Source organism: Gobio gobio (assembly GCF_949357685.1).
Source record: "Gobio gobio genome assembly, chromosome: 17".
In the NCBI taxonomy this organism is placed as follows: domain Eukaryota; kingdom Metazoa; phylum Chordata; class Actinopteri; order Cypriniformes; family Gobionidae; genus Gobio; species Gobio gobio.
Genome location: NC_137110.1, coordinates 7,502,674 through 7,528,040, shown reverse-complemented (window position 1 = coordinate 7,528,040; position 25,367 = coordinate 7,502,674). Strand labels below are relative to the sequence as shown.

General features: G+C 39.9%; 1 protein-coding gene across 1 annotated transcript in view; it reads right to left on the bottom strand.

Moving 5' to 3' along the window:
• Positions 1 to 25,264, bottom strand: part of ppp4r1l (protein phosphatase 4, regulatory subunit 1-like) — a 31,168-nt gene extending 5,904 nt beyond the window's left edge. The window contains exons 1-16 of the mRNA XM_079840247.1: positions 25,019 to 25,264; positions 24,133 to 24,177; positions 23,240 to 23,369; positions 20,815 to 20,921; positions 20,589 to 20,731; positions 17,018 to 17,164; positions 16,651 to 16,758; positions 14,966 to 15,031; positions 14,590 to 14,748; positions 5,605 to 5,729; positions 3,946 to 4,409; positions 3,640 to 3,857; positions 1,435 to 1,518; positions 1,043 to 1,228; positions 607 to 768; positions 14 to 114 (exon numbers count right to left, since the gene is read on the bottom strand). Coding sequence (XP_079696373.1) covers positions 14 to 114; positions 607 to 768; positions 1,043 to 1,228; positions 1,435 to 1,518; positions 3,640 to 3,857; positions 3,946 to 4,409; positions 5,605 to 5,729; positions 14,590 to 14,748; positions 14,966 to 15,031; positions 16,651 to 16,758; positions 17,018 to 17,164; positions 20,589 to 20,731; positions 20,815 to 20,921; positions 23,240 to 23,369; positions 24,133 to 24,177; positions 25,019 to 25,025 — 2,252 coding nt within the window. The 5' untranslated portion in view covers positions 25,026 to 25,264. The remainder of the gene's footprint in view (positions 1 to 13; positions 115 to 606; positions 769 to 1,042; positions 1,229 to 1,434; positions 1,519 to 3,639; positions 3,858 to 3,945; positions 4,410 to 5,604; positions 5,730 to 14,589; positions 14,749 to 14,965; positions 15,032 to 16,650; positions 16,759 to 17,017; positions 17,165 to 20,588; positions 20,732 to 20,814; positions 20,922 to 23,239; positions 23,370 to 24,132; positions 24,178 to 25,018) is intronic.
• Between the last annotated feature and the right edge of the window lie 103 nt (positions 25,265 to 25,367).

Genomic DNA, 25,367 nt, shown 5'->3' with positions numbered 1-25,367 from the left:
AAGCAGTACATACTCAGCAAGCTCATAGCGGAATCTCCAATTTCGGCTGTTGTCCGTCACCATGAACTCCTGCAGCTGATACAGATACTCCCGACGCTTCTCTGCATGAAGAAGCTACAAAAGAGGAAACAGAACGATCTGTTAATGCCAGTGTTGTTACAGACACTGACTAAAACAAACACTATCGAATACTGCTGAAATATAAAGCTGAAATCAAATCAAATGTAACTATTAGATGAAAAAGAATTGCCTTGGCAAATAACTGAAGTAAATACATTTAAGTTGAAGTTCTAAATACATAAAATAATAAATTAAATCCATACAGAAATTTGAATAAATAAAAGCCAATTGAAAATATTTATAAAAACTAACTAAAGAATACTGAAATAACACTGGTTGGGGCAACCATGTCATGCTCATAAAATTAAAAATTCAACATTTTGAAATGCATTTAACAAATCAGCAAACCCTAACTTGTTACTTGAAAACAAAATAGAACTAAAACAAAAATGGGGAAAAGAAATTCACAAATTCTCAAACAAGCATTTTTTTCAGTATAGACAATTCACTTTTCAAAGCTCTGTTAAGAAAATTTCATATTCTTACCTTCAAGAAATCATACAGGTGTTTGAGGACTCCTATCCGCACCTCATCGAGATCTTTGAGGAAGCCATTGAATATGGGCACCAGGTCAGCCGCGGTCAGCTGATCCCCCAGAATCACTGCCAACTCGTGGATTGAGAACGCGAGTGTCCGTCGCACCTTCCACTGCAACACATACAAAGTTTATTTATTTGACAAATGCAAAACACACTCACAGTATCGAAGCTACTGCCTCTATACCTCATACATTACATATTTACAAAACCAAGACAATTATAATCCATTACATTATGGTACAGTGAAAATATTGTTTAATCAATAATAAGTAAATGTAGGGATACACAATATATCGGCCGATATATGTTCCTTTTTAATATTATCGTATCGGTAAGAAAATTTGCAACAAATCCCATGATGAGTAATGCATATTAAGTTTTACCTGTACATCTGTAGCGAGGGTCTCATACGTGTCTTTGAGGCAGTGCCAGTTCTGTCTGCCCAGCGTTAGGGCGACACCTGGCAAGCTGAATGCACAGTGTTTGGCGATCTCAGTGTCCACGGTCTGAGCTCGAGCGGGGTCTGTCATGGACAGATACTGATCCAGCAACTGCTGTGGAATTACATTCTGAGACCACAGAAAGAATGAGTGTTAGGAAAGTTAATGAACCAGTTTGATCCGTCAGATTTAATCTGTTTATTTGCAAAAAGAGTTTCTTTTGAGTTTATTTGATGTGCTTCGTTAATGATTGCAATTGAATAAGTTTTGCTAGGACTAAGCTAGGAGATTTGTAAATGGTAAAACATGCAAGTATTTAGTAAACAGTACAATACCTGGACTTTAGACTTCTCCTCTTCGTATATTTTAACTGTGTTGGCGTCTTTGTCTTCCTCCACATTTTCTATTAGGTCTGACTCCTGTATGCACACATACAAAAAAAATTATAATGAACTCTCTACTGTAGAGTTATCGTGCCTGTACTGCCTTCTAATGACATTTGCATAAACAGATTTACATAAAAATGCAGAAGGAGAATTATAATGGCAACAATGACATGTCAAACACTGGATCAAAACCATTTAAAACAAAATTATTCTCCTTTAATAATTGACATGACCTCATATTAATTGACAGATTACATGGAATATTAGTATTTTCCTGCCTCAGTGTAGATTCTTCATTTGGAGGCTAAATATTTATATAACATGAATTGAATTCAATTAATTTAGACAGTTATAACAATAATAATTCTTATTTTAAAATAAAAAAGCATAATTATAACATTAAAAACATTATCTATTAAAAATAATGAATTAATGTAATATACTTAAAATATATTACAGTATCATTGTTACATATGTGACATGCAGTTACTATAGTAATAACAATAAATTATGCATAATTACATGCAACTAATCCAAATTCAAACCCTAATCCTAACCCTAAAGTGAATGTAGTTAATTATTATTACTCAGTACTTGAACGTATAATTACACAGAAACAAGGACACCTTTCGGTTACACTTTATTTTAAGGTGTCATAGTATTTGAATATATAATTACATCGTAACAGAGTAATATTGATTAACTACATGTACTTACTCTAGGGTAAGGGGAGGAGTAGGGTTAGTTGCATGCAATTACTATGGTAAGTACATGTAACATATGCAGGGCTTAAAAACGGAAAAAAATATCAATCGGTTCACTCCGAGCAGAATCGATATTATAGCGTTTCCGTTTTTGCGTTCCTCAATAAACATTACTGTTCCGAAAACAGTTTGATTGGAAAAAATACCGGTTAATAATGTTATTTTAATTTAGCCTATACTTTAAACAAATATGTATAAATAGACTTCTTTTTCACTCAATAATAATATAACGCATGGTAATTAAACTTGAATATTTATTTCATAACATTTTTAAAACCACAACAGAAATACATGCATTAATTACAAAGCATAAACAGCGGACCTGTTTTAATGGAGCGTTAGACAATCGAAAGTGGCCTCTTATGCCTAATTCTCTTCAGAAGAGTGATAACATTCTTTGTAACGTTACATATCTTTTTTTCAACCCGACTTGTTTTAAAAATTGCATGAATAAAGAATAAATAAACTGGATAACCATTGCTCTTTTAATGCACCGTCAACTGGTAATTTCAAAGCAAACACTGCTCAACACGTCCTTGCATCACATAATCAAATTCAGTCAGCTAATAAAGCTCGATCATTTAATGCAATATAACATACCATTTAATACGAAGCATCAACCGTCTATATAGAAAACATTGACCTGTCCTGTATTGGCAATCTGAAAGAATATAGGAAAAATGTTTGATAGATGCTATAGCCTACTTGGATAGGCTTAAGCGGAATCTATAAACTAGCCTAAATCAGTCTATTTGAGTTTAAAGTCCGTACTGCTTATTTAAACGTTCGAAAATAATGTCCTCCAATACCTGCACATTCATAGTAGACCGCAGCGGGCAAAGAAATGTACTTGAGGCATGAAAACGCGCGCTCTACACTGACGGTAGATTCATAGATGACTGGTGGTGCGCGGGCATTTCACTCACGCTTGATCCGTCAACGTCACATGCTGTACTACTCAATTCATGATTGGTCACTGCCAAATTAAAATATTAAAAGAACGATAAAATAACGTTATTAACCGGTTAATGGTCATTTCAAATTAACGTTTCTGTTCAGAACGATTCAAATTGATTTTGATTTCGTTTTTGTTCCTCTTAAAATTTAGTTCGTTTCCGGTTTTCGTTTTCGTTCCTTGAACCGGTTCAGAGCCCTGAACATATGTAAAAAGGACAAATTTTAAATGAAGTGTTACCATATAAATTATAATGTATGCAACATTTAAAAAAATGTAAAGTATTATAACATTAATTCAATGTTATAATACTTTAAAATGCACAAATGTAATAGATAAGGTTTTTTAATGTTATAATAGTTAACCTTTTTTTTCCACATCAGATGTTTTTTTGTTTTACTTTGACATTTATAAACTATGAAGTTGTCTTCTCACCTCACTGCTGTGTTCAGAGTCATCTACCAGCACAGGTGAAGTCGAGGGCGAGTCTGAGATCTGTGCATCTGTCAGTGAGAGTTCACTCATGGCACTGAGCTCATCAGACGTCGGGGAGCTTATGGAACCATTACTCTCTGACACAGACTCATCAGCATCTTCTGTTTGACTCTCTAGTTGGGCAGCTTTCAGCGCAGCGGATAACACCTTCACTTGAGCTGCGAGTGGAAAGCAAACAGGGGAATGAATAACTACAATTCCCTATTCAGAAAAGAGCAAAAGAAAATGAGCTCTTTCCACAATCACCTTGAACATCAGGATCATCTAGGTGGGGCTGAAGACAGTCCAAAACTTTCTGGATCTGGGAGCTGGTGGTCGGGCCTTGTGCATCTAAACTTGCCATGTTTTCTTTCCCCTCAACTTCTGCCTCCCTCATGGTCTCTTCTTTTTCTATCGCCACACCTCTTTTCTCTCCTTGTAGTAGCTGCAGGTCTTGGGTAATATCAGGTAGAGGGGGTCTCCAGAAGTTGAAGGAGTTGAACATTGTGCAGTCGTCCATCTGCTGGTGGGACAAAGGGTTTGAGCATTTAGGCTGGTTCTGGCTGGTGCTATTAAAGGAGTGGCCTTCTGGAGGATGTGATGGTGGAGCCGCTGTGTCTGAGGTGGATTGTAGCTGCTCTGAACGGGGTTGAATGAGAGTGTCTGAAGAACCATCAATGGAGGCATTGCGGCTGTTACTCGAATTGCTGGTGTTCACTTCCGGTCTGTGGCTACAAAGACAGGAGGGGTTCATTAATTTAGAATTTATTCATTCATTTTGTTTTGTAAATACGTTTCAATATAAAGAAGTAACTAAGAACTATCCTACTGTCCAAAAGTAAAACAATATATATCTCTTATGATCACCAAGGGTGCATTTATTTGATCAAAAATACAGTAAAACAGTAATATTGTGCAATTTTACAATTTAAAATAACTGTTTTCTATTTGAATATATGTGACCAGTGCTTGCAAAATGAGACTCAATGAGCTAATTTTCAAAAATGAGTTCACATTCTCTATTAAAAAAAACCCTTCAAAATGATATATGATATGTTTGAATCAGACAAAAAAAAAAAGAAATGTGCTAGACCTGTTTGAAGTCGATAGAGTCAGCAAAGTCAATTCTGAGAAAAATCGTGTTAAAGCTTTCTGAAGGTTCCAAAACAAAAACACCTGGCTAACATACCTTAAAATCCCTGGTAATAAAACACAAGTAAAAACCCATATCTATAGGAAAAATATATATTCATTTTTTTCCCATGATACCACAATTGTTTGATTAATGAGACCGAAAGCCTATATTAACACCTATTGTAATGCACAGATCTAATTTAATGTTACACATCAGATGTTTTTCCCCAACACTTAAGACTTAACAGATCATGTTTGTGTGAAAACTTGCCAAGCCAGACATTTTGAAATACTGTAATTCTGTGTATACATGTTTATCAGGATCGCAAGCTGTCTGAGGCATCTTTGTACGCACACTTAGGATGCAAGATGTTTTTTCCCTCAGCATGAGTATAAAAATTACATTTCATTGGTTCAGACTCGTGCCATCGATAATTTGCTATGAATATTCAAAAAATTGGAATGCTGCGCTTTAAAACGATACCAAACTTAGCAGAAGAGAGCAGAGAAAAACTGCAATTTTTCATGGACAAAAGAAAAGGTACTCCTCTCAAAAACGTACAAATAAAGATACTTTTAGATGTTCGATTGCTATTTGTGATTGTGATCGTTAGACGAGGGCTTAATTAACTAATTTTTGTTCAATATGGGCCAGGTGAACCCAAAACAAGCATAATTATCCAGGACTTCCAGTTAAGTTGATTGATAAGCAACTACAACAGCTAGTTGATTAAAAACATATTTAGTTTTTCCTACAACCACAATTATAGTGTAGAAACCATGTGCATTTACTTCTCTGAGGAGATCTTCTGTATCTCGCGGAGGGTTCCATCCTCACAGAAATGCATTCCTGTGATTGAAGGGTTGGCAAACGTGGAGATGAAACGACCTAGAGACTGGAACGCAGCCTGGCGTACCTGAAAAGGAAAAAAGAGAGACGTTCCCTTCACTTAAAAAAAACAAATCCATCCATTCTCCAAACCTCTGTGTTCAGATCTAATTTCTTAAAGTCTCCCTGTAGTCAATAATTTGACTCTAACTCATCTTTGATCACCAAATTTACATATTTAAACGTTTTTCCAGTGAAAAAAAATGTCTTCATGCCTTAAAATAGATTGAATGTAACTCAACACCCTTGCTTCATTTAGTATATGCGGAACTATGAATATGCAAATTAGCCCCGCCTCCACTCACTCACAGCAGCTCAGAGACCCACTCGGTCAACTTTACTGTAGTAAACGCTTCACGATGGGTTAGTGGAAATGACAATTTAATTCTGCCATATATGTAAGAAGAAGTGGAAGAGTGAATTACACAGGCTTGTCTACAAGTCGATGTATTAGAATGGTAATGCGTTTTATGTATCGCTCTTTACAACGTCAGATACATAGCGGTAATTCATATGTTTAGCCTTTTGCTTGACTAAGTTATCTAACAGCTAATAATGTGTTGCTAATGTTACACAAACCATGTTCCCAATCGCCATTTCAGTCTACCTTCTAAAATCAGCATTGAACAACTTTGAAAGTCAGTGGAGAAAGGCATATAGATCATCATAACATCGTAATATAACTTGTATACATAATTCACCAGCTATATTTCTGTACCCGATTTTTCATAGAAACAGAAAAATATACCGGGGTAACCTGGCTCTCTTGCGACTCCACTGTGTTGGATTACAAATGTATACATGTTATATATAGGTTCCAATGTAATAGAATATAACTGAAAACATTATATATATTTGTGTTTTACATTTTGAAGTAAACTTGAGGAAATTCTAAGGAGATTACGTCAGGCTGTGTAAGTGGTTGAGACATTAAGTGTTTTGTCTTTATGCACTTCCTGACTATTTACCATGACAAGTTTAGAGCAATACTGCCTGAGTGATTGGATTAGCATCTATGCATTTGAATGACACTGTTATGCTGATTGAATTACAGCTGATGAGACAGGAATGTTTGGGGTGTGTCTATATTTTCCTATGTCTCCTCCCCTGCTGTATAATCCCTCCCCTTGAAATGTATATAAAATACAAGGTTCAACTGGCTTTAGTCAGATTTGGAACCTCAGCGGAAAGACAGCACATTTTTTTCTCAATAAAGAATCCTGCTGAAAAACCTATCCAAGTTCTCCTGGTCTCTACTTCAAGAAACAACAGAAGTTCACAACAACTGCTTCAGAGTAGGGCTGGGCGATAAAACGATAACGATATGTATCGCGATAGACACGTAATCGATATCAATAAAAAATGCGTTCCATAAAACATTCGATTTTTTTCCCTTTGTCGGAAGAAACTAGAGGTTGCAAAGCAAGTTTGGTTGCATGAACAAAGGCACTCAACTCTCTGGTAACCTAGCAACATAGGGAGTGACACGCTAACAGCCAATCATGTAACAGTATCAGGTTTAGTTGTGTGACATAACATTGTCTTCGTGTTGGATTCTTCAGTAACAGAACCAGCGTGGAGTGACAAGTGGAAAATGAGTGTCCCAGCGAGCGAGGAAATTGTTGATAAAACAGGAAAACAAGTCAGTATGGCAGTTTTTGGGATTTTATAAGTCTGACCGTAGCCAGACCAAACTTGGTTTTTATACTTTCGTCTGGCTCTGCAGCGCGAGCCTCCGCTGACTGCCCGTGCGCCTCGTCCGTTTGGGGAAACGACATGGAGAGGTAACTTACTCTGCATCAGTGCCTTATGACAAAGCATCTAAACGGTACAAAGAAATAATGTTGCACTGCACATTAATGTTAAGAGATAATTGTTAAGTGTTCACTGTGATTTTAGACTTATGTTTACATTTTAATTATTTGAGTGTTTTCCATGGTTGTGTTGACATTTCTGCCTTTATAACTGAGGGGATTATAATCAAACGAAGTTTAATTTTAAAATAAATTTTTTAAATGTAATATATTTTTCTCCTGGTTTTTATTTTAAATAGGTCATAAAAATATAAATATCGACCGATATGAAACGCTTATATCGTGATACAGTTTTCAGCCATATCGCCCAGCCCTACTTCACAGCATAGTTAATTATATGCTAAAGCCCACCCACACATTTGATTGGTTACAAGGTAGTTTGTGACGTCTGACGCCAGTTTCACACTGCACGCGGTGCGGTGGCAGCGTAGAAGCTGTGTGTATAGAGAGCGCGCGCGCCCGTTGTGCTTTCACATACCCCTTTTCCACCAAAGCAGAGCTAGAGCTAGATCGGAGCCAGAGCCTAGTTTCAAATCGGTTCTTTGTGTTTCCACACCCAAAGCCCCAGCTCCGAGCCAGGAAAAGTGGTTCTTAAGTAGCACCAAAACATTGCTGGGCTAGAACAGGGCTAGAAGTAAGAACCGATTACGTCAGGCGCTGGGGGCGGGGTCAACAAGACCAACACAAACTTGAGATCCGCCATTTTTGAAATAGCAGCTAATGGAGCTAACAGCTGCTCCTCGTTTGTAATCTCCGTCTATATAAATTACGGCGAGCTGCATGAATGCGTTGGATTCGCTGTGTTTTCGTTGTGTTTTGATGCCGATGTAGGATCGTAAAGCCATGTGAATCAATAGTAACGCAAAGTTTGCATTGTTGATGGTAGGCTTGTTCGCAGCGGTGCTGTGCAGAGACCGATCGCCGTATGATAACGAGTCCAGCGAGAGCATATGACTCCTTATGCTTTTGATTCACTCATGTGTTTTTTTTTTTTAATATATCATACGTGGATCGGTCTGCGCAGCGCCGATGCGTCTCGAACAAGCCTGGTGTGTGTGTGTCTCCCGCAAGCCTGGTGTGTGTTTCCCACTGCCCAGGGTTGCCAGGTTTTCACAACAAAACCCGCCCAATTGCTACTCAAAACAAGCCCAATCGCGTTCCAGGGGGGATTCCCCAGTAAAAATCACATTTGGGGGTAAAATATGTGTTTTTTGGCATGGTTGCCTACTAATATTCGCATTCCCGGGGCTAAATATCACATAATTGGGGTCGCTTCATCCCGCGGAAATGAAAAAACAGCCTGCGGCAAAACCACAGACTTGGCAACATTGCCGCTGCCTCGCTAGCGTTGCTGAGAAAGATGAGGCATATACAGTGACGTAAGACATGGCTCTGTTGTGGCTCTCAGCATGTGGAAAAGCAAACGGTTCTTAGAAAGCTCCTCAGTCGAACCAACTATGAACTGAGACTAGCTCTGGCTCTGAATTAGCTCTTGCACTGCCTTGGTGGAAAAGAGGAAACACTGGCAGCGTTTGTCGCGCGCAGCTGAACTGCGGCTTGTGTATTGCAAACACAGACGAGTATCGTCCATTCTGTCACATTAAAGGCCTGTTCACACCGGGACGATTTTCGCACGCGTTTATCGCCGACGTTTAACGCCTCGGGACTAAACAATGGGCGCCAATGTGAGTGTTCACACCGACGCGCAAAACGCCAGGCGTAAAAGCGTCATTTTTAAAAAAACGCCTCGGGTACGTTTTTTTATTTTGACGTGGCGCGTAAAAAACTGGCCGACCAATGAGATCGGCGCTTTTGTTCACGTGCCTGGAGCTGCTGAAGTGACAGTAAAACACGACTTGGTGGCGCTCAAGCACAAAACGGTCTTGCCGAGCACGCATTGATACGACGAAGAAGTAGTAAGTAGACAAAGAAGAAGATGAACTGCTAATGCTGCTTGCCAGTTAGCAAAAAGTGTGTGAATGGTTTTGTCCATATACATAATATGTCTATGGTTTTGGCAAGCACGTAAATACTGTCTCTCTTCTCCTTCTGTGTGACAAGCGAGTGTCAGAGGCTTAAAGTGCCGCAGCACCATCTTGTGTACCGGGAGCGCATCGACTGAATGTGCACGTTCACTCGGCGCAGCGCCAGTGAAAATCGCTTGGGTGTGAACACTCAAGACGCGCCGAAAAACGGCACAAAAAACGCTGGCGATAAGCGCGCGCGATATTCGTCCCGGTGTGTACAGGCCTTTAGACCAAGATTGGTTTCCCACTGAAGCTAAGCAGGGCTGAGCCTGGTCAGTACCTGGATGGGAGACCAACTGGGAAAACTAGGTAGCTGTTGGTATAGGTGTTCGCGAGGCCAGCAGGGGGCGCTCACCCTGTGGTCTGTGTGGGTCCTAACACCCCAATGTATTGATGGGGACACTGTACTGTAACAAGCACCCTCCTTTGGATGAGACGTTAAATCGAGGTCCTGACTCTCTGTGTTCATTAAAAATCCCAGGATGTCCGTCGATAAAGAGTAGGGGTGTAACCCCGGCATCCTGGCCAAATTTGCCCATTGGCCCCTGTCCATCATGGCCTCCTAATCATCCCCATATACAATTAGCTTCATCACTCTATCTCTTCTCCACCAATCAGCTGGTGTGTGGTGAGCGTTCTGGCGCAATATGGCTGCCGTCTCATCATCCAGGTGGTGCTGCACATTGGTGGTGGATGAGGAGATTCTCCCCTTCTATGTAAAGTACTTTGAGTGCCTAGGAAAGCGCTATATAAAATGTAACAAATTATTATTATTATTATTTACTGGTGTTCTCCTCCGACCCCTGTCTGTCTCGTGCTTTGATTTATGATGGGCAGCATATCTGCTGCAAATGCGACCGTGTTCCCCTCTTTCCCAAACATATAGTTTTACTAATTTAAACGGGCCTTTGAAGTTTGGGCATAAACTTCTGGGAGTGATGTGTTTTCGTGTATTTCTTTTTTTTTTTCACAGCGCTGGACGTCATAGGGTTATTGTGAAACGCACGGGACACTTCCCTAAATGATTTCATGGTGAAATGTGTTATTTTTCCTGTTAATCAGGTCAATTTTGATCAGAACAATCCACTGTGGCTTTAATTCAGCATGAGCAGTGCGGCAAAAATTGACTCTGCGCCGAAACGATCGCGGCTCTGCACCGCCTGTGTGGTGTGAATGCTCTAATCTGTTAACATGGGCGCGGAAAAATATGCGCTGCTTGCGTTCTGCTAACGCGTGCAGTGTGAAACCGGTCTGAAACACCAGCGATTTCAAAACCACGTTTTTGAGACACGCTTTTTTTTTTCACTGCAGTTTTAATGAGAAAGTACTCAGCTATAGAGTTGACTTATGAATTTGCACATGGTTTGTCTCCGCGAAAGATGGCGCCGCCGTGCTCGGTCGCCGTTCAGGTCGCTCCGCTAAGACTTTGCTTTTATTTATTATTCTACTCTCTTTTACTCTCTATTTTTTCCAACGGATCATCTGCTTTGATCTGTTACGACAGCAAAACACTTCTGGAAATTGGTTACCGCTACACTGACCTGTTTCAGGACACTTTCTCCAATCTTCCATCTGAGATTCGCCGGGACGCCGAGTTGAACAATGGCCACTCGAGTCGACGGCGAAGATTCAAAAAACACCGCGGGAAACGCGCTGGGATCCGCAACAGACTGAGAAAAAGAGCATTCAGTCCTCCTCTCCCGAGCATTTTGCTCGCAAATGTCCAATCCTTGGAGAATAAGATGGACGATCTTAGAGCCAGGATAAGTTTTCAACGGGACATGAGAGACTGCAACATCTATTGTCTGTCCGAAACATGGCTCACGCCAGCGGTCCCGGATACAGCCGTGACGCCGTCCGAGAACTTCTCTGTTTTTCGGATGGACAGAACAGCCGAGGCCGGGAAATCTAAAGGCGGTGGAGTGTGTTTCATGATAAACAAGAAATGGTGCGATCCTAGGAACATCTCCATTCTTTCGCGATCCTGCTCGCCTCACTTGGAACATTTAACTCTCATGTGCCGGCCTTTCTACCTGCCGAGGGAGTTTTCCTCGGTCATCGCTACTGCCGTTTATATTCCACCACAAGCAGACACGGGGCTGGCTTTATCTGCCCTCCATGATGTGACCAGCGGCTTCATAAACAAACACCCCGACGCTGCTTTCATCGTCGCGGGTGATTTTAACAAAGCAAACCTAAAGAAAGTATTGCCAAACTTTCACCAGCATGTCTCCTGTCCCACACGAGGAGCAAACACACTGGATCATTGCTACTCTCCGTTTAAGAACGCCTACAAAGCTCGTTCACAGCCAGCTTTTGGCAAATCGGACCATGCCGCCATTTTCCTCACACCGGAATATAAACAAAGGCTCGTTCAAGAGCCCCCGGTGAGGAGGGAAGTCAAACGCTGGTCATCCCATTCAGAGATCACGCTACAGGCAGCTCTTGATGACGTCGACTGGGACATGTTCCGCGCGAGTTCTGAGGACGTCAGCGAGTTCACAGAAGTGGCGCTCTGCTTTATCAACACACTGACAGAGCAAGCCACACAAACAATAACTATTACGTCCTTCCCTAATCAGAAACCGTGGGTGGACAGTTCAATTCGCACTGCAGTAAACTCGCGCACCACCGCTTACAATGCCGGTCTCCAAACGGGGGATATGAGGGAGTACAAAGCTTCTTGTTACGCCCTCCGGCGCGCCGTTAAAGCCGCAAAACTCCGCTATAAAGACCGAGTGGAATCTCATTTCCAACTCAACGACTCCCGGCGGATGTGGCAGGGACTGAGAACCATCTGTGCTTTTGGAACTAAATCCTCTGCAGAGGTGAGAGCTGATCCGTTGCTGGTGAACGAGTTAAACTCTTTCTACGCTCGCTTTGATGGTAATCGCGGCAGCGCGACTCCGGCGAGTGACGCGTCAGAGAGAGTCCCTCAGAGCAGCAACGGTCACGTGATCTCTGTCTCGGAGGACGAGGTTCGGAGGGCACTCAAACGTGTGGATGTCAGGAAAGCTGCTGGGCCGGATGGTATTTCAGGTCGTGTTCTGCGGTCCTGTGCTGATCAGCTCGCAGGGCTCTTTACATCCATATTCAACGAGTCCCTTGCTACATCTGTTGTCCCCACCTCCTTCAAACGATCCTCCATCATCCCTGTACCTAAGATCAGTAAACCCTCTTGCCTAAATGACTATCGTCCAGTGGCTCTCACATCTTTAGTCATGAAGGTCTTTGAGAGACTCATTAAAAACAACATTTGCTCCTCCATTCCTGACACTTTGGACCCTCTTCAGTTTGCCTATCGTCCCAATAGATCGACTGAAGATGCCATTTCTCACGTCCTTCACTCCTGCCTCACTCACATCGACAGCAAAAGTGGGAACTATGTCAGGCTGCTATTTATTGACTATAGCTCAGCCTTTAACACCATAGTTCCCATTAAGCTAACACACAAACTCCTGGATCTAGGCCTGAATTCTTCTCTCTGCCTCTGGATTGAAGATTTCCTCACTGGCAGACCCCAGGCGGTGAGAGTAGGCCAGTTCACCTCCACCTCCATCACCCTGAGTGTTGGAGCTCCACAGGGCTGTGTGCTGAGTCCCCTGCTCTACTCTCTCTACACCCATGACTGTTTGTCCACACACAGCTCCACCTCGATCATCAAGTTTGCTGATGATACTGTTGTCCTGGGTCTCATCTCCAACAACAATGAGACGGCATACTTGGACGAAGTGGAGCAACTGACATCATGGTGCCAGGACAACTGTCTCTCTCTGAATGTTAACAAGACCAAAGAACTGATTGTGGACTTCAGGAAGAGACAGCATCGGTCATACTCCCCTCTCATGATCAGCGGGACACCGGTAGAGAGAGTGAGCAGCTTCAAATACCTGGGTGTGAACATCTCCGAGGATCTGACCTGGACTACACACATCCAGACACAGGTGAAAAAAGCCAGGCAAAGACTGTACCACCTGCGCCAGCTGAGGAAATTCAGGGTTTCACCAGCCATCCTGAAAACTTTCTATCGAGGGGCGATAGAAAGTGTCCTGACTCAGTGCATCACAGCGTGGTACGGGAACAGCACCAGTCACGACTGCAAAGCCCTGCAAAGAGTGGTGCGCTTATCCGAGCGCATCTCAGGCTCAGCTCTCCCGTCTCTGCAGGACATCTACACCAAACGCTGCAGAGGTAGAGCTACTAAAATCATCAGAGACATTAATCACCCTGCAAACTCTCACTTCACCCTGCTGCCATCTGGTAAGCGCTTCCGTAGCCTGATGGCAAAGACTGAAAGACTCAGGAGGAGTTTCTTCCCCCAGGCCATCAGACTCCTGAACTCAGTCACGTGACTCACTTCACCCCCGCACACACATAAACATACAGTCTTTTAACATTAACATCCACATACTGCAATTGCACTGCACTTTACGTCCCTATTGTTACTGCGTAACAACCTGTAATAAACCTTGCACATTATACTTCTTTATATATACATATTATATATTTTATGTTAACCACTTATTTTTAAGTCTACAGTTTATCTCACTTATCATATCCACATATTTTTTATATTTTTATTTTTATCTTATTTCCTATTTTTATCTTTTACTTGATTTATTTATAATTCTACTTATGTTAATACTTTTTATTCTAATTTTATTCTATTTCTATTTAATTTCTTGTAACTGTTATTTGCACTGTCCATGGAGCGGACCTGTTTACATTTCACTGCCAGTTGTATATTGTGTATATAACTGTGTATGTGACAAATAAAACTCTTGAAAATCTTGAATCTTGAATCTTGAATCTTAAAGCATATTAAAAACACCACAGGGTGTCTTTAAATGTAATAAAGATTGTCTAACATAAGTGGAAACAGAAAGTCAGAAATCTCACAGGTCCAGGTACTACTCTGCATAGCTGCATACTAGACATCAAATAACCAAGTTCACTTTCAGAGAGGACAGAAATTAGATGCTGAGTCATGGCATGTTAGAACACAGTGTCAGTGTGTGTGTGAGTGCATGTGTGTCTTTGCTCTTACCCAGCGTGACTGATCACTAATGAGGTTGATGAACAAGGGGGACAATTTAGTACGTCGCACTTCTGGAGAAGTGCAATTTGAAACAACCATGAAGCACTCGGCACAGGCTTTCCGAATACCCCACAGACTGTCCGAGCACAGGTCGAAAAACTTAGGCATCTGAGGTCAGGACACAGAGAGAGTGCTGGTTAACACATTTGCACATCATGTAAACAAAAATCTGCTTTCAACACAAAGACCAAACAAACGTTAAGGCTTTATAAGATTAAGGATATTTTTGGGTCTAGCGATGAGATTTAATATAATAATTTTGGCCCTCTGTGACTGGAATACAGTCATGAAAGCAAGCACAAAAGGAAAGCTGCAGAGGTCTCACCAGTAGTTTCTCTGTGGCTTCCTGGCCAACGATAGAACAGAACTCGCCAAAGTTTGCTGCACAGACCTGGTGGTGGGAAAAATTGCAATGAGGTCAAATTCAGTCTTCTGTTATGTTGTAATAAGAAGCCTGCTGCAACTCAAGCACTGCTTTTTGCCAACCCAGCATGAGTTTCAAAAGTAGATTAACATTCTTCACAACTTTTTCTACACAATGTAGGCACAAGCTTCATAACTGCAGTTATTTGAATGACAAAACAGTCACAAACACATACAACACTAAGCAGCATTGTTTTGATGAGCTTGTTTTGTCCAGAGTACAACTTTATTGTGTCAAGGCTCTTTGTTCATAGGAGACATTTCTGTCCATTGGGTTCTCAGGATTGTTACTTATTTGTTTCATCATGTTATTGATATAATCATGCATGTTGGTATTTCCACACTTTTGTAAAAGAGAAATATATTGAAATACACTACTAAGTTTGGGTCAGTAAGACATTTTTTAAAGAAATGAATACTTTCATTCAGCAATGATGCATTAAATTGATAAAAAAATTGACAGTAAAGACATTTATAATGTTACAAAAGATAAATGCTGTTCTTTTAAACTTTCTTGAGCAGCAAATCAGCATATTAGAATGATTTCTGAAGGCTCATGTGACACTGAATACTGGAGTAATGATGCTGAAAATTCAGCTTAGCATCACGGGAATAAATTGTATTTTAAAATATATTAAAATAGAAAACACTTATTTTAAATTGTAAAATTTCACAATATTACCGTTTTAACTGTACTTTAGATCAAATAAATTCAGCATTGATGAGCATAAGAGATTTCTTTCAAAAACATTTCAAATAAAAAACCTTACCGACCACAAAATTTTCAATGGTAGTGTATATTAGGAACGAATTGTAAAGTGGCATCTCCAAACAAATGCTGCAAAAGTGTTTTTTAAACTAACATTTTTGCATTTACTTTTGGTCCCAAAGTGATTCTTAGTGTATGTATGACATATGAAGTCTCTCTCTCTCACTCACACACACCGAGACACACACACACACCGAGACACACACACACACCGAGACACACACACACACACACACCGAGACACACACACACCGAGACACACACACCGAGACACACACCGAGACACACACACCGAGACACACACACACACACACACACACACACACACACACAGAGACACAGGGGTTTTTTGTGAAATGTGGGGACATTCCATAGGCATAATGGTTTTTATACCGTACAAACTGTATTTTCTATCCCCTTACACTGCCCCTACCCCTAAACCTACCCATCACAGGAAACTGCACAGTTTACTTTCTGTGAAAAAAAGTCATTCTGTATGATTTATAAGCCTTTTGAAAAGTGAGGACATATTCACATCATATTTCACCCTGTCCTTGTAATACCTATGTCATACCCATGTCATTATACACATATGTGTCCTGATATTTCACAAAGCATGCCCCCCCCACACACACACACACACACTTCACGAACTTCACTTCCACGAACATTTAACAATCACAAATGACAAATACTTACATAGACTGCATATCTATTGTTTATATATTTTTTTAAGTTTATTTTTTACTTAATATTATTGCAAAGACATCTCATAAAACAGTTCTTCAAAGAATTCTGGAACATTTTGAGAGCATTACCTTGCGGACTTGAAATAGTCTGACGTCACTGCAGAGTTCACAAAAGCGCAGCAATAAAAGGTGTTCAACCGTGTCTTTAGTCAACATGGTCACCAACTTGCACATTATCTGCAAAAAAACATCACCCACCATCATCAAAACATGAAAGTTCATCCAAACCCCACAAAACAATTAGCACAGTAACACGGTCTCATGCAGACAGTATTCAGATAAGCATGCCATCAGAGAAGGAATGAAGTTATAACAGGAAATATAACACATTGCTATCACTTCAGTCCTATGAAAGCTCATGGTTTACATATTTTTACGATGAGTATTATCCGCTGCCATTAATCAGCATGGCATTCTCTTTAACACAAAGGCTCACCGCTACAGCCTCTATCTTGTAGTCGTCATCACTGCTGGGTTCAGTGAGCTCCAGAAGCACAGGGCAGACCTTTCCCTCCATATCTGCCTTACTCATCAGACCCTGTTCAAGTAGCACCAGCAAAGCGGCCTGGCTCGTCTTTCGCACCTAAGGGAAAAGCACAGACAAAACCGGCTCAATGGGTTGTCTGAACGACTAATCAATTAGTTAGTGTTAAGGGAACCCTGATAATAAGGCTTTAGGCTATTTTCCCAATACTAATAAGATGCATTCCTTAAAAGGTCCCATGATGTGGATTTTTTATTATTTCATGTTTCCTGAGGTGTACTTTTATTGTTAGTATGATTTTTACGTCATAAAATGTCATAATTTAGAAATAAAAGGCATTTTTCTATGCTGTTTAAGGGGCGTGTCTGCTGTGAGACTTCAGTGTCCACTGTTGTGATTGGCTGACATCTTTGCATTTGAAATGAGTATTACATGTGGAATCCCTCTTGAATACTTTTTACTAAGTTTTTTACGATTACAGCTGTCGAGGTGAACAAATCATGAAAGTGTTGATTATAGCATTATTTTTAGATCTTTTCCCATCACATGAAAAGCTGCAGTGATGAGAATTGAGTACACAGGCAGTCTGTTGATCGCGTGAAAGTAGTGATCTCGTCATTGCAGCGCCATTTCTCTCACAAAATGCTTTCACCACAACTAACAGCAAACACAATATCGACAGGAATACAGTAAGAGCTTCGTTGTGCAGCATAACAGTGTCATTCATTATAACGGCAGTTTGGGCAAGTGTGCAGATACACTCACGACGTGTGATTGACAGCTTTGAACATTATAAAGAGAGAGTTCTTTGATCGCTTTCTGTAGTTTAAATCACAATTTAAATAACAGATTTGTTTCATGCTACTAAGAGAAACGATGTGAAGTTGGTCATTTAGTCACTGGCTTGATTCACTGATGCATGAACAGCATTAAACGATTTAGAAAGAAAATCTGTGTGAACTTGAATGATTAGCTACACATCAGAAATCACTGATCACAGATCAGGCATTAATGAACACTGTTACTCAACGTTTGTGGCGGTGCTGTCGAATCCATATCGTAAAAGTCTGTTTGTAAAGCCTGTGCTGACATTGCGACTGAATTCAAATGTAAAAAATCCATTTCTCCAAATGCTCTGGGCGAGCAAAGCAGAGGAAGGGGAGGTAACCTTTTCCCGTATGACAACATACAGGGAAGATTCCAGATTGGCCTAGGCAGGCTAGGAGAATGCATATTAATGTAAAAAAAAACCTCATAAAATGACATTTTCATGCCATGGGACCTTTAAGGATATATAGATACCAAACACTAGGGGTGGGCGATATACTGGTAGACACGATTAACCAGTAAAAATGTTGGAGATTTTGGACTATCGTCTCTATCACGTTAAACTCATGTGACGTTGCTGTGCAGTCATGAAAGCTTACCGGTATGCGTTTTTAAAAATTGTGGTTTAAAAACAAGTGATTTTAAACCACTGAAGCACAATTAGCAGCGAAAGATATCTTGTTTCAGTATATGTGGACGCTGTCAGAGAAACTGTTTCTCAGCGCTGTTTGAGAGACGTGCGACATGAAGCCGCTGCTCATAGAGCGTGTGAGAACTGAGTTTTTTGCCACCTAATTTGGCTTGAACAGTTATATACACATGTCTATGTGTCAAAGTGACCATGCATTTGCAAGTATTAGTAAACACAGTCATTTATGTCTTAAATGAATGTTGAGTTGATGAAAGAAAACACACAAGAACATTGGGTCCGTGCAGTCGGTCTTAAAGTGACAGCATCCAAATTCACATTAATGCTAATCAAACAACAAATATAGAGAAAAATCAAAATATTTAATTTACACAGTAAAGACTATGCATTGTTTTTTTTAATACATTTGAAGTTAAGTTTGTCTTGTGTAGTTTGTTTGCTTTGTTTTGTTTTCTTTATCAGTTTACTTGTCTTCAGTAAGCTTTTACTGTTTTTTTTAGGATAGTATTATTTTGGTAACACTTTACAATAAGGTTGTATTAGTTAACACGAACTAACCATGAACAACACCTCTGTTCAGCATTAGTTAATTTTTGTTAACGTTAGTTAATAAAAATACAGCTGTTCATGTTAGTTCACAGTGAATCAACTAATGCTAAAGGGTTAGTTCACCCAAAAATGAAAATTATCCTGTAATTTACTCACCCTCAAGTCATTCTAGGTGTACATGACATTCTTCTATCAGACAAATAAAATCGGAGTTATATTAAACATGTCCTGGCTCTTCCAAGCGTTATAATGACAGTGAATTGCTGGGTCATTTTTAAAGTCCATAAAAGTGCATCTATCCATCATATAACTGCTCCACACGGTTCTGGGGGGGGGGGGGGGGGTTAATAAAGGCCTTCTGAAGCGAAGCGGTGCGTTTGTGTAAGAAAAATATCCATATTTAAAACTTTATAGACTAAAATAACTAGCTTCCAGCGGTCAGCGGAACGCAAGTCGACTTTACGGCGAAAGAGTATTCCCTGACGCCATGTATAGGAGCATCGCAAGATTATATTCGTCTGAAAGAAGAAAGTCATATACACCTAGGATGGCTTGAGGGTGAGTAAATCATTGTCCAATTTTCATTTTTGGGTGAACTTAAACTTTAACAAGATTTTAATAAAGTATTAGTAAATGTTGAAATTAACATTAACAAAGATAAATAAATGCTTTAAAAGTGCAATTCATTATTAGTTAATTTTATAAAAATAATAATCATTTGTTACATTTATATAGCGCTTTTCTAGGCACTCAAAGCGCTTTACATATAGAAGGGGGGGGGGGGGGGTCTCCTCAACCACCACCAATGTGCAGCCTCCACCTGGATCAGCCTTCACAATTTAGAAGCACAACATTTAATTTAATTTTAACTAGTGTAGTTAACTAATGAACCTTATTGTAAAGTGTTACTGAAAATGGTTAAAAGAATGATGAAATTTCAAATGGCATCACATTTTGATACCATAACCTTATTTGAAGCAAAAATAACTATATTGTGATGTATATCATTATCGTGAAATAAAATTACTCATATCGTGATATAAGATTCTGGTCGCATCGCCTACCAAACACCACCCTTTAATATGAAAATAACAGATATTTAACAAATAAATAGACTAAATACTACACAAAAGATCAGTTTCCATTTAAAAAACAAAACAGAACCGTACAAATTATGCATAATAATGGGAACATTGCTCAAGCGATCTGATAACTGTGGTGAAACTTACTGTTAAAGGCTGTGAATTTATTACAAAAGAGGTGCTTAGACGGCTTTGATGTTAGTACAGAATAAATTCTAAAATGAGATGAATTCACACACACAACTCTAAAGTAAAAGTAAAAGTTAAAGCACAGCATGCTGTCAGCAACCCAACCCTTCTTTGGTAAGTTGCATTATTAAAATCCTTGCGCTGACTCACCCCTACTCAAAAACCATAATGTAAGTCAGCCTATTAAGAAGAACAACTCAAAGAACAGCCAGTTTTTAAAACGTACCTGGTTATTAGGGTCTGTGAGATACCGGACCACAATGGGAACAAGGTACCGCGAGAAGGCTTCTGGGAAATTGGGCCGATTTTCGTGGAGGAACATGGCAATGTTTGGTACCTGTTCCATCAGTTCTGCTCGCACTGTCGGTTCTGTAACATCACATTATATTTTCGATATTACGTACAGTTCTACCATATTAGACAAGTCAAATACAGATCAAAGTCATACAAACCTCCATCTTCAGACATCCTGGCAACCGTTTCCATGACGCTGATGAAGTCATTTTCATTATCACTGAACTCCCGGAGCACATCCAGCAATCCACGAGCCACAATTTGCCTGGAAATAAACGACATGCTATCAAGCACACCATAATAGGCCAAATGACGAGTGCCTTCACAATTTAGAAGCACAAAATTTCATTTAATTTTGAATCCCTAGAATAATGTTTGTAACTTTACCAAGTCTAAGCCAAGTTCTTCTACAATGAGCGAGTTTACGTGCACACCAGTTCGCTGATAACTCACAAAAATCAGCTTATTGAAATAACCTGTTGTCCGGGTTTACATGAAAAACCAATAACCCGACACAAGTAAACCGAATTTATAAGAGACTTAAATCAGGTTATTTCCCGGTAGTGACATCAAAATATAATAGTTTGCGTATCTGACGGTTGTGAAGTTACATAAAGCTTAAAAAACTGAAGAAGAGTATTGCAACATGCCAACAGGAAACTACGCTCATAAATGATCCTCTCATGCAGTGACAGATGCAGCACTTTGACTGTACCACTTCTTCTTCTGCTGCATGAAATGAGAGCACTTATTTTTTTGGCTCAGGAAAAGAGTGAGTTTGCGATATATTTCCACCTCCTTTACTGCAAAGCGCTTGTTTTTCTGGATGCACTTAAATCCACAGTGAGGACGCATTACTGTCACATATCACACGTACACTTTAATAAGCCCGCAGGAAGCAGATTCATGCATTTACACGCTTGCCGAAATCGGCGTGAGGGGCAAAAATCTAGCTGTGACGATCGGTTTATTATGTTTAAGCCTCTTAGGACCTTACTCCGATAAAAGAAAACGGGTAAACGCATTCACATGAGCACACGCATTGTCAGCTTATTATGCAGAATCGGGTTAAGAAAGTGCATATAAACGCACTCAATGACATGCTTGGAAGTATTTCTGGCCCAACGTCATATCAATAGGTCCATTTTAAGCCCTTAAATATGCACCCTTATTTTTAGGGATTCACGATATATCGGCCACCAAATATGGTTTTGTTATTGGCCTCATAAGAATATGGCCGATATCTTAAAGGGTTAGTTCACCCAAAAATGAAAATTCTGTCATTAATTACTTACCCTCATGTCGTTCGACACCCGTCAGACCTCCGTTCATCTTCGGAACAGAAATGAAGATATTTTAGTTGAAATCTGATGGCTCTGAAAGGCCTCCATTGGCTCAATGGCACGTTACACTCTCAAGACCCTTAAAAGGTACTAAAGACGTCGTTACAAAGTCCATCTCACTACAGTGGTTCTAAAATAACTTTATGAATCGGCGACAAGAGTTTTTGTGCGCAAAAAACCCCTAAATAACGACTTACATAGTGATGACGATTTCAAAACACGGCCTCATGAAGCTTCGAAGCGTTATGAATCAGTGAGTCGAATGAGCAGTTTGAATCGCCAAATTTCAGCAGTTTGGCGGTTTGACATGCGATCCGAATCATCATTCGACTCACTGATTCATAACGCTTCGAAGCTTCACGAGGCCGTGTTTTGAAATCGTCATCACTATATAAGTCGTTATTTAGGGGTTTTTTTGCGCACAAAAACTCTTGTCGCCGATTCATAAAGTTATTTTAGAACCACTGTAGTGAGATGGACTTTGTAACGACGTCTTTAGTACCTTTTAAGGGTCTTGAGAGTGTAACGTGCCATTGAGCCAATGGAGGCCTTTCAGAGCCATCAGATTTCAACTAAAATATCTTCATTTCTGTTCCGAAGATGAACGGAGGTCTGACGGGTGTCGAACGACATGAGGGTAAGTAATTAATGACAGAATTTTCATTTTTGGGTGAACTAAACCTTTAAAGCTGATAATGTATTTTTCCTTCACCTGAGATACTTCATATGCGAACTGTCCGCTATGATGGTTTTGAATTGCTTGAAATATGATTGAAATCACTTCAAAAAGGAAAATACAGTCGAGTGCAACATATTGTAGTATTATAAGTCCTGCAATATAGGCTAAATAAAATTATAACGAGAACATTATAATTGTGTGCTGGGGACATGGATTTTAATGGTGAGACTTTTGTTTTAGTAATCAGGCTCTCAAACATAATTTGTATTTAGATTTATCGGCCAATATATCGGTTATCGGCTTTCAAATATAAAGAATTATCGGTTATCATATTGGCCAAAGTGGTCATATCGGTGCATCCCTACTTATTTTCCACCGTTGCACCACAAAACGTTATCCCTATATTTAATATGTACGTATAAGTGATAGGTACAACAAGGACATCTTATACTACTCCTAAATAAACATTTGATATTGCATGACAGAGGGAAAAAAACCTGAAATCCATCTCACATAACACGCCTCAGTTTCACACTGCAGACCACATGCTTCACGTCTCACCTGTTGAAGACGTTTTCACTGAAAGCATATTTCTCCAGCCGGCCCAGAGGGGTGAGATTATCCTGGCCTGAATCCAGAAATGCTGTTATCCGAATCCCATCACACTCTGAACCATAGTCATCGAATCCAACTGCAAGATAGATTCATACGGACAGTTAAAGGATTAGTTTTAAATATTTTAAATACATTTTAAATAAACTTTTGCTGATAATTTACTCACCCCCATGTCATCCAAGATGTCCATGTCTTTCTTTCTGCAGTCGAAAAGAAATTAAGGTTTTGGATGAAAACAGTCCAGGATTTTTCTCCTAATGAACTTCAATGGGCTACAAACGATCTAATTTGACCTCACTCTCCGGAAGTTATGGCGGAGCTCAGAGACGATCGCGTACCTCTGTTAAGATGTAAAATAATAGCATAAATACTGCTCGGTTTCTCGCAGAAACTGATGGTTTCGCTAGATAAGACTCTTATTCATCGCCTGGTATCGTTTAAAGCCCTTTGAAGCTGCACTGAAACTGTCATTTGGACCTTGAACCGTTTGGAGCCCATTGAATTATATGGAGAACAACCCTGGACTGTTTTCATCCAAAACCTTAATTTCTTTTCAACTGCAGAAAGAAAGACATGGACATCTTGGATGACATGGGGGTGAGTAAATTATCAGCAAAGGTTGATTTTAAAAGTGAACTAATCCTTAAATGACCAAGTCATTATTTGCATATATAATGGGGGGGGGGGGGGGTGCTTAACTTGAAAAAATTAACAAATATCACAATTGCAAAAGATTCTAAAAATGGACTTTATTAAAAATGTTGGTGCTAAAAATGAGCTGGACACACTCATAGAGAGCTACTGATCTGTAAAGTTGGCGAAGAGTTCTGTTTACTCACAATCATCCAAATCATCATGACCGTCTTCAAAATATAACGACAGACCTGGGGAAACACAAACAATAATTCGGATAAGTTCAGATTAATGACTGACAAGTACAGTAGATAAACTGACAGTTTCATGCTCCTGTCACACATGAAGTTGGGCTGTGGCTCACAACCTAGTCAGCTATTTAACTACTCAAGACTTATATTTTTGGGTTTTTCAGTCCAAGAACGAACCCATAATGCCAAAAAAAGAAAAAAGAAATGCTGTTTAGGTAGGCAGCTAACTAGGTTTTGACCAAAGTGATTTTGACACACAGCCTAGCATTGGCATTTGTCGTAGTGTTAGCTTATCTCACTAAAATGTCAACTCAGGTGACCACAACAAATTACTCGTTTACTAGGCGACTATGTTTGTCAAAAACTTTTTCATACTGTAGTCTGCAATGAAATACAAACAGCTCTTATGTTATGACACATTATCAATGCATTTTAAAGGTGACCAGCTAACAAAACGTGTTATCCGGGAATCGACCCCGGTCAGGTTGGCTAACAAACTGACAGTCAAGCTCCTGTCAACTCGGCTATGGTATCTTCACTATTTACTTAAAAGTACAGTATGTTTTCCACCCTTAAGCATTTAATGCAACATATATTGTCTTGTTGGCCAAAAGTTCTTATCACAGTACTTTTATTATAATATCCCAGTCTGTCCTGCTAGCTCCACAACTCGCAACTAGTGTTAATCCACTTAATTTCCCTAGGCTCGTGGCCTTTGTGCTAAAATACACCAGAAATGTTCAAAAGGCATTATGTGTCAATACAGTCAACAGCGATAACAGGGCCGATTCTCTTTAAACCGCCCCATAAAGCTTTAAATAATTGTACTAAAGCACGTTACCTGCCATCTTGATTTACAGCGGGGCTGTCACTCCACTTCCTCAAAAGATTTCCTGCTCTTATTTCAATCCCGGCATTTAGATTAAGATCAAATACTTAAAAAACAGAGGTAAACTCATCGAAACAAAACTCTTTTACGCGCGAAAATATCACAAATATTTGTATCGCTCAACCGAACGCTCGATGAGGAAAAAAAATAAGACAATGTCGATCACGTGACTAGTCTAGCGACGTCCGATTCGTCAATGAGTTGTTCATATGAGTCGGATCTTTGGAGTGAATCAGTTAAACCGGTTCACAAAACGGGACTGGTTCTTTTACGAATCGCGAGGTTCTCGAGACGCTCTTGA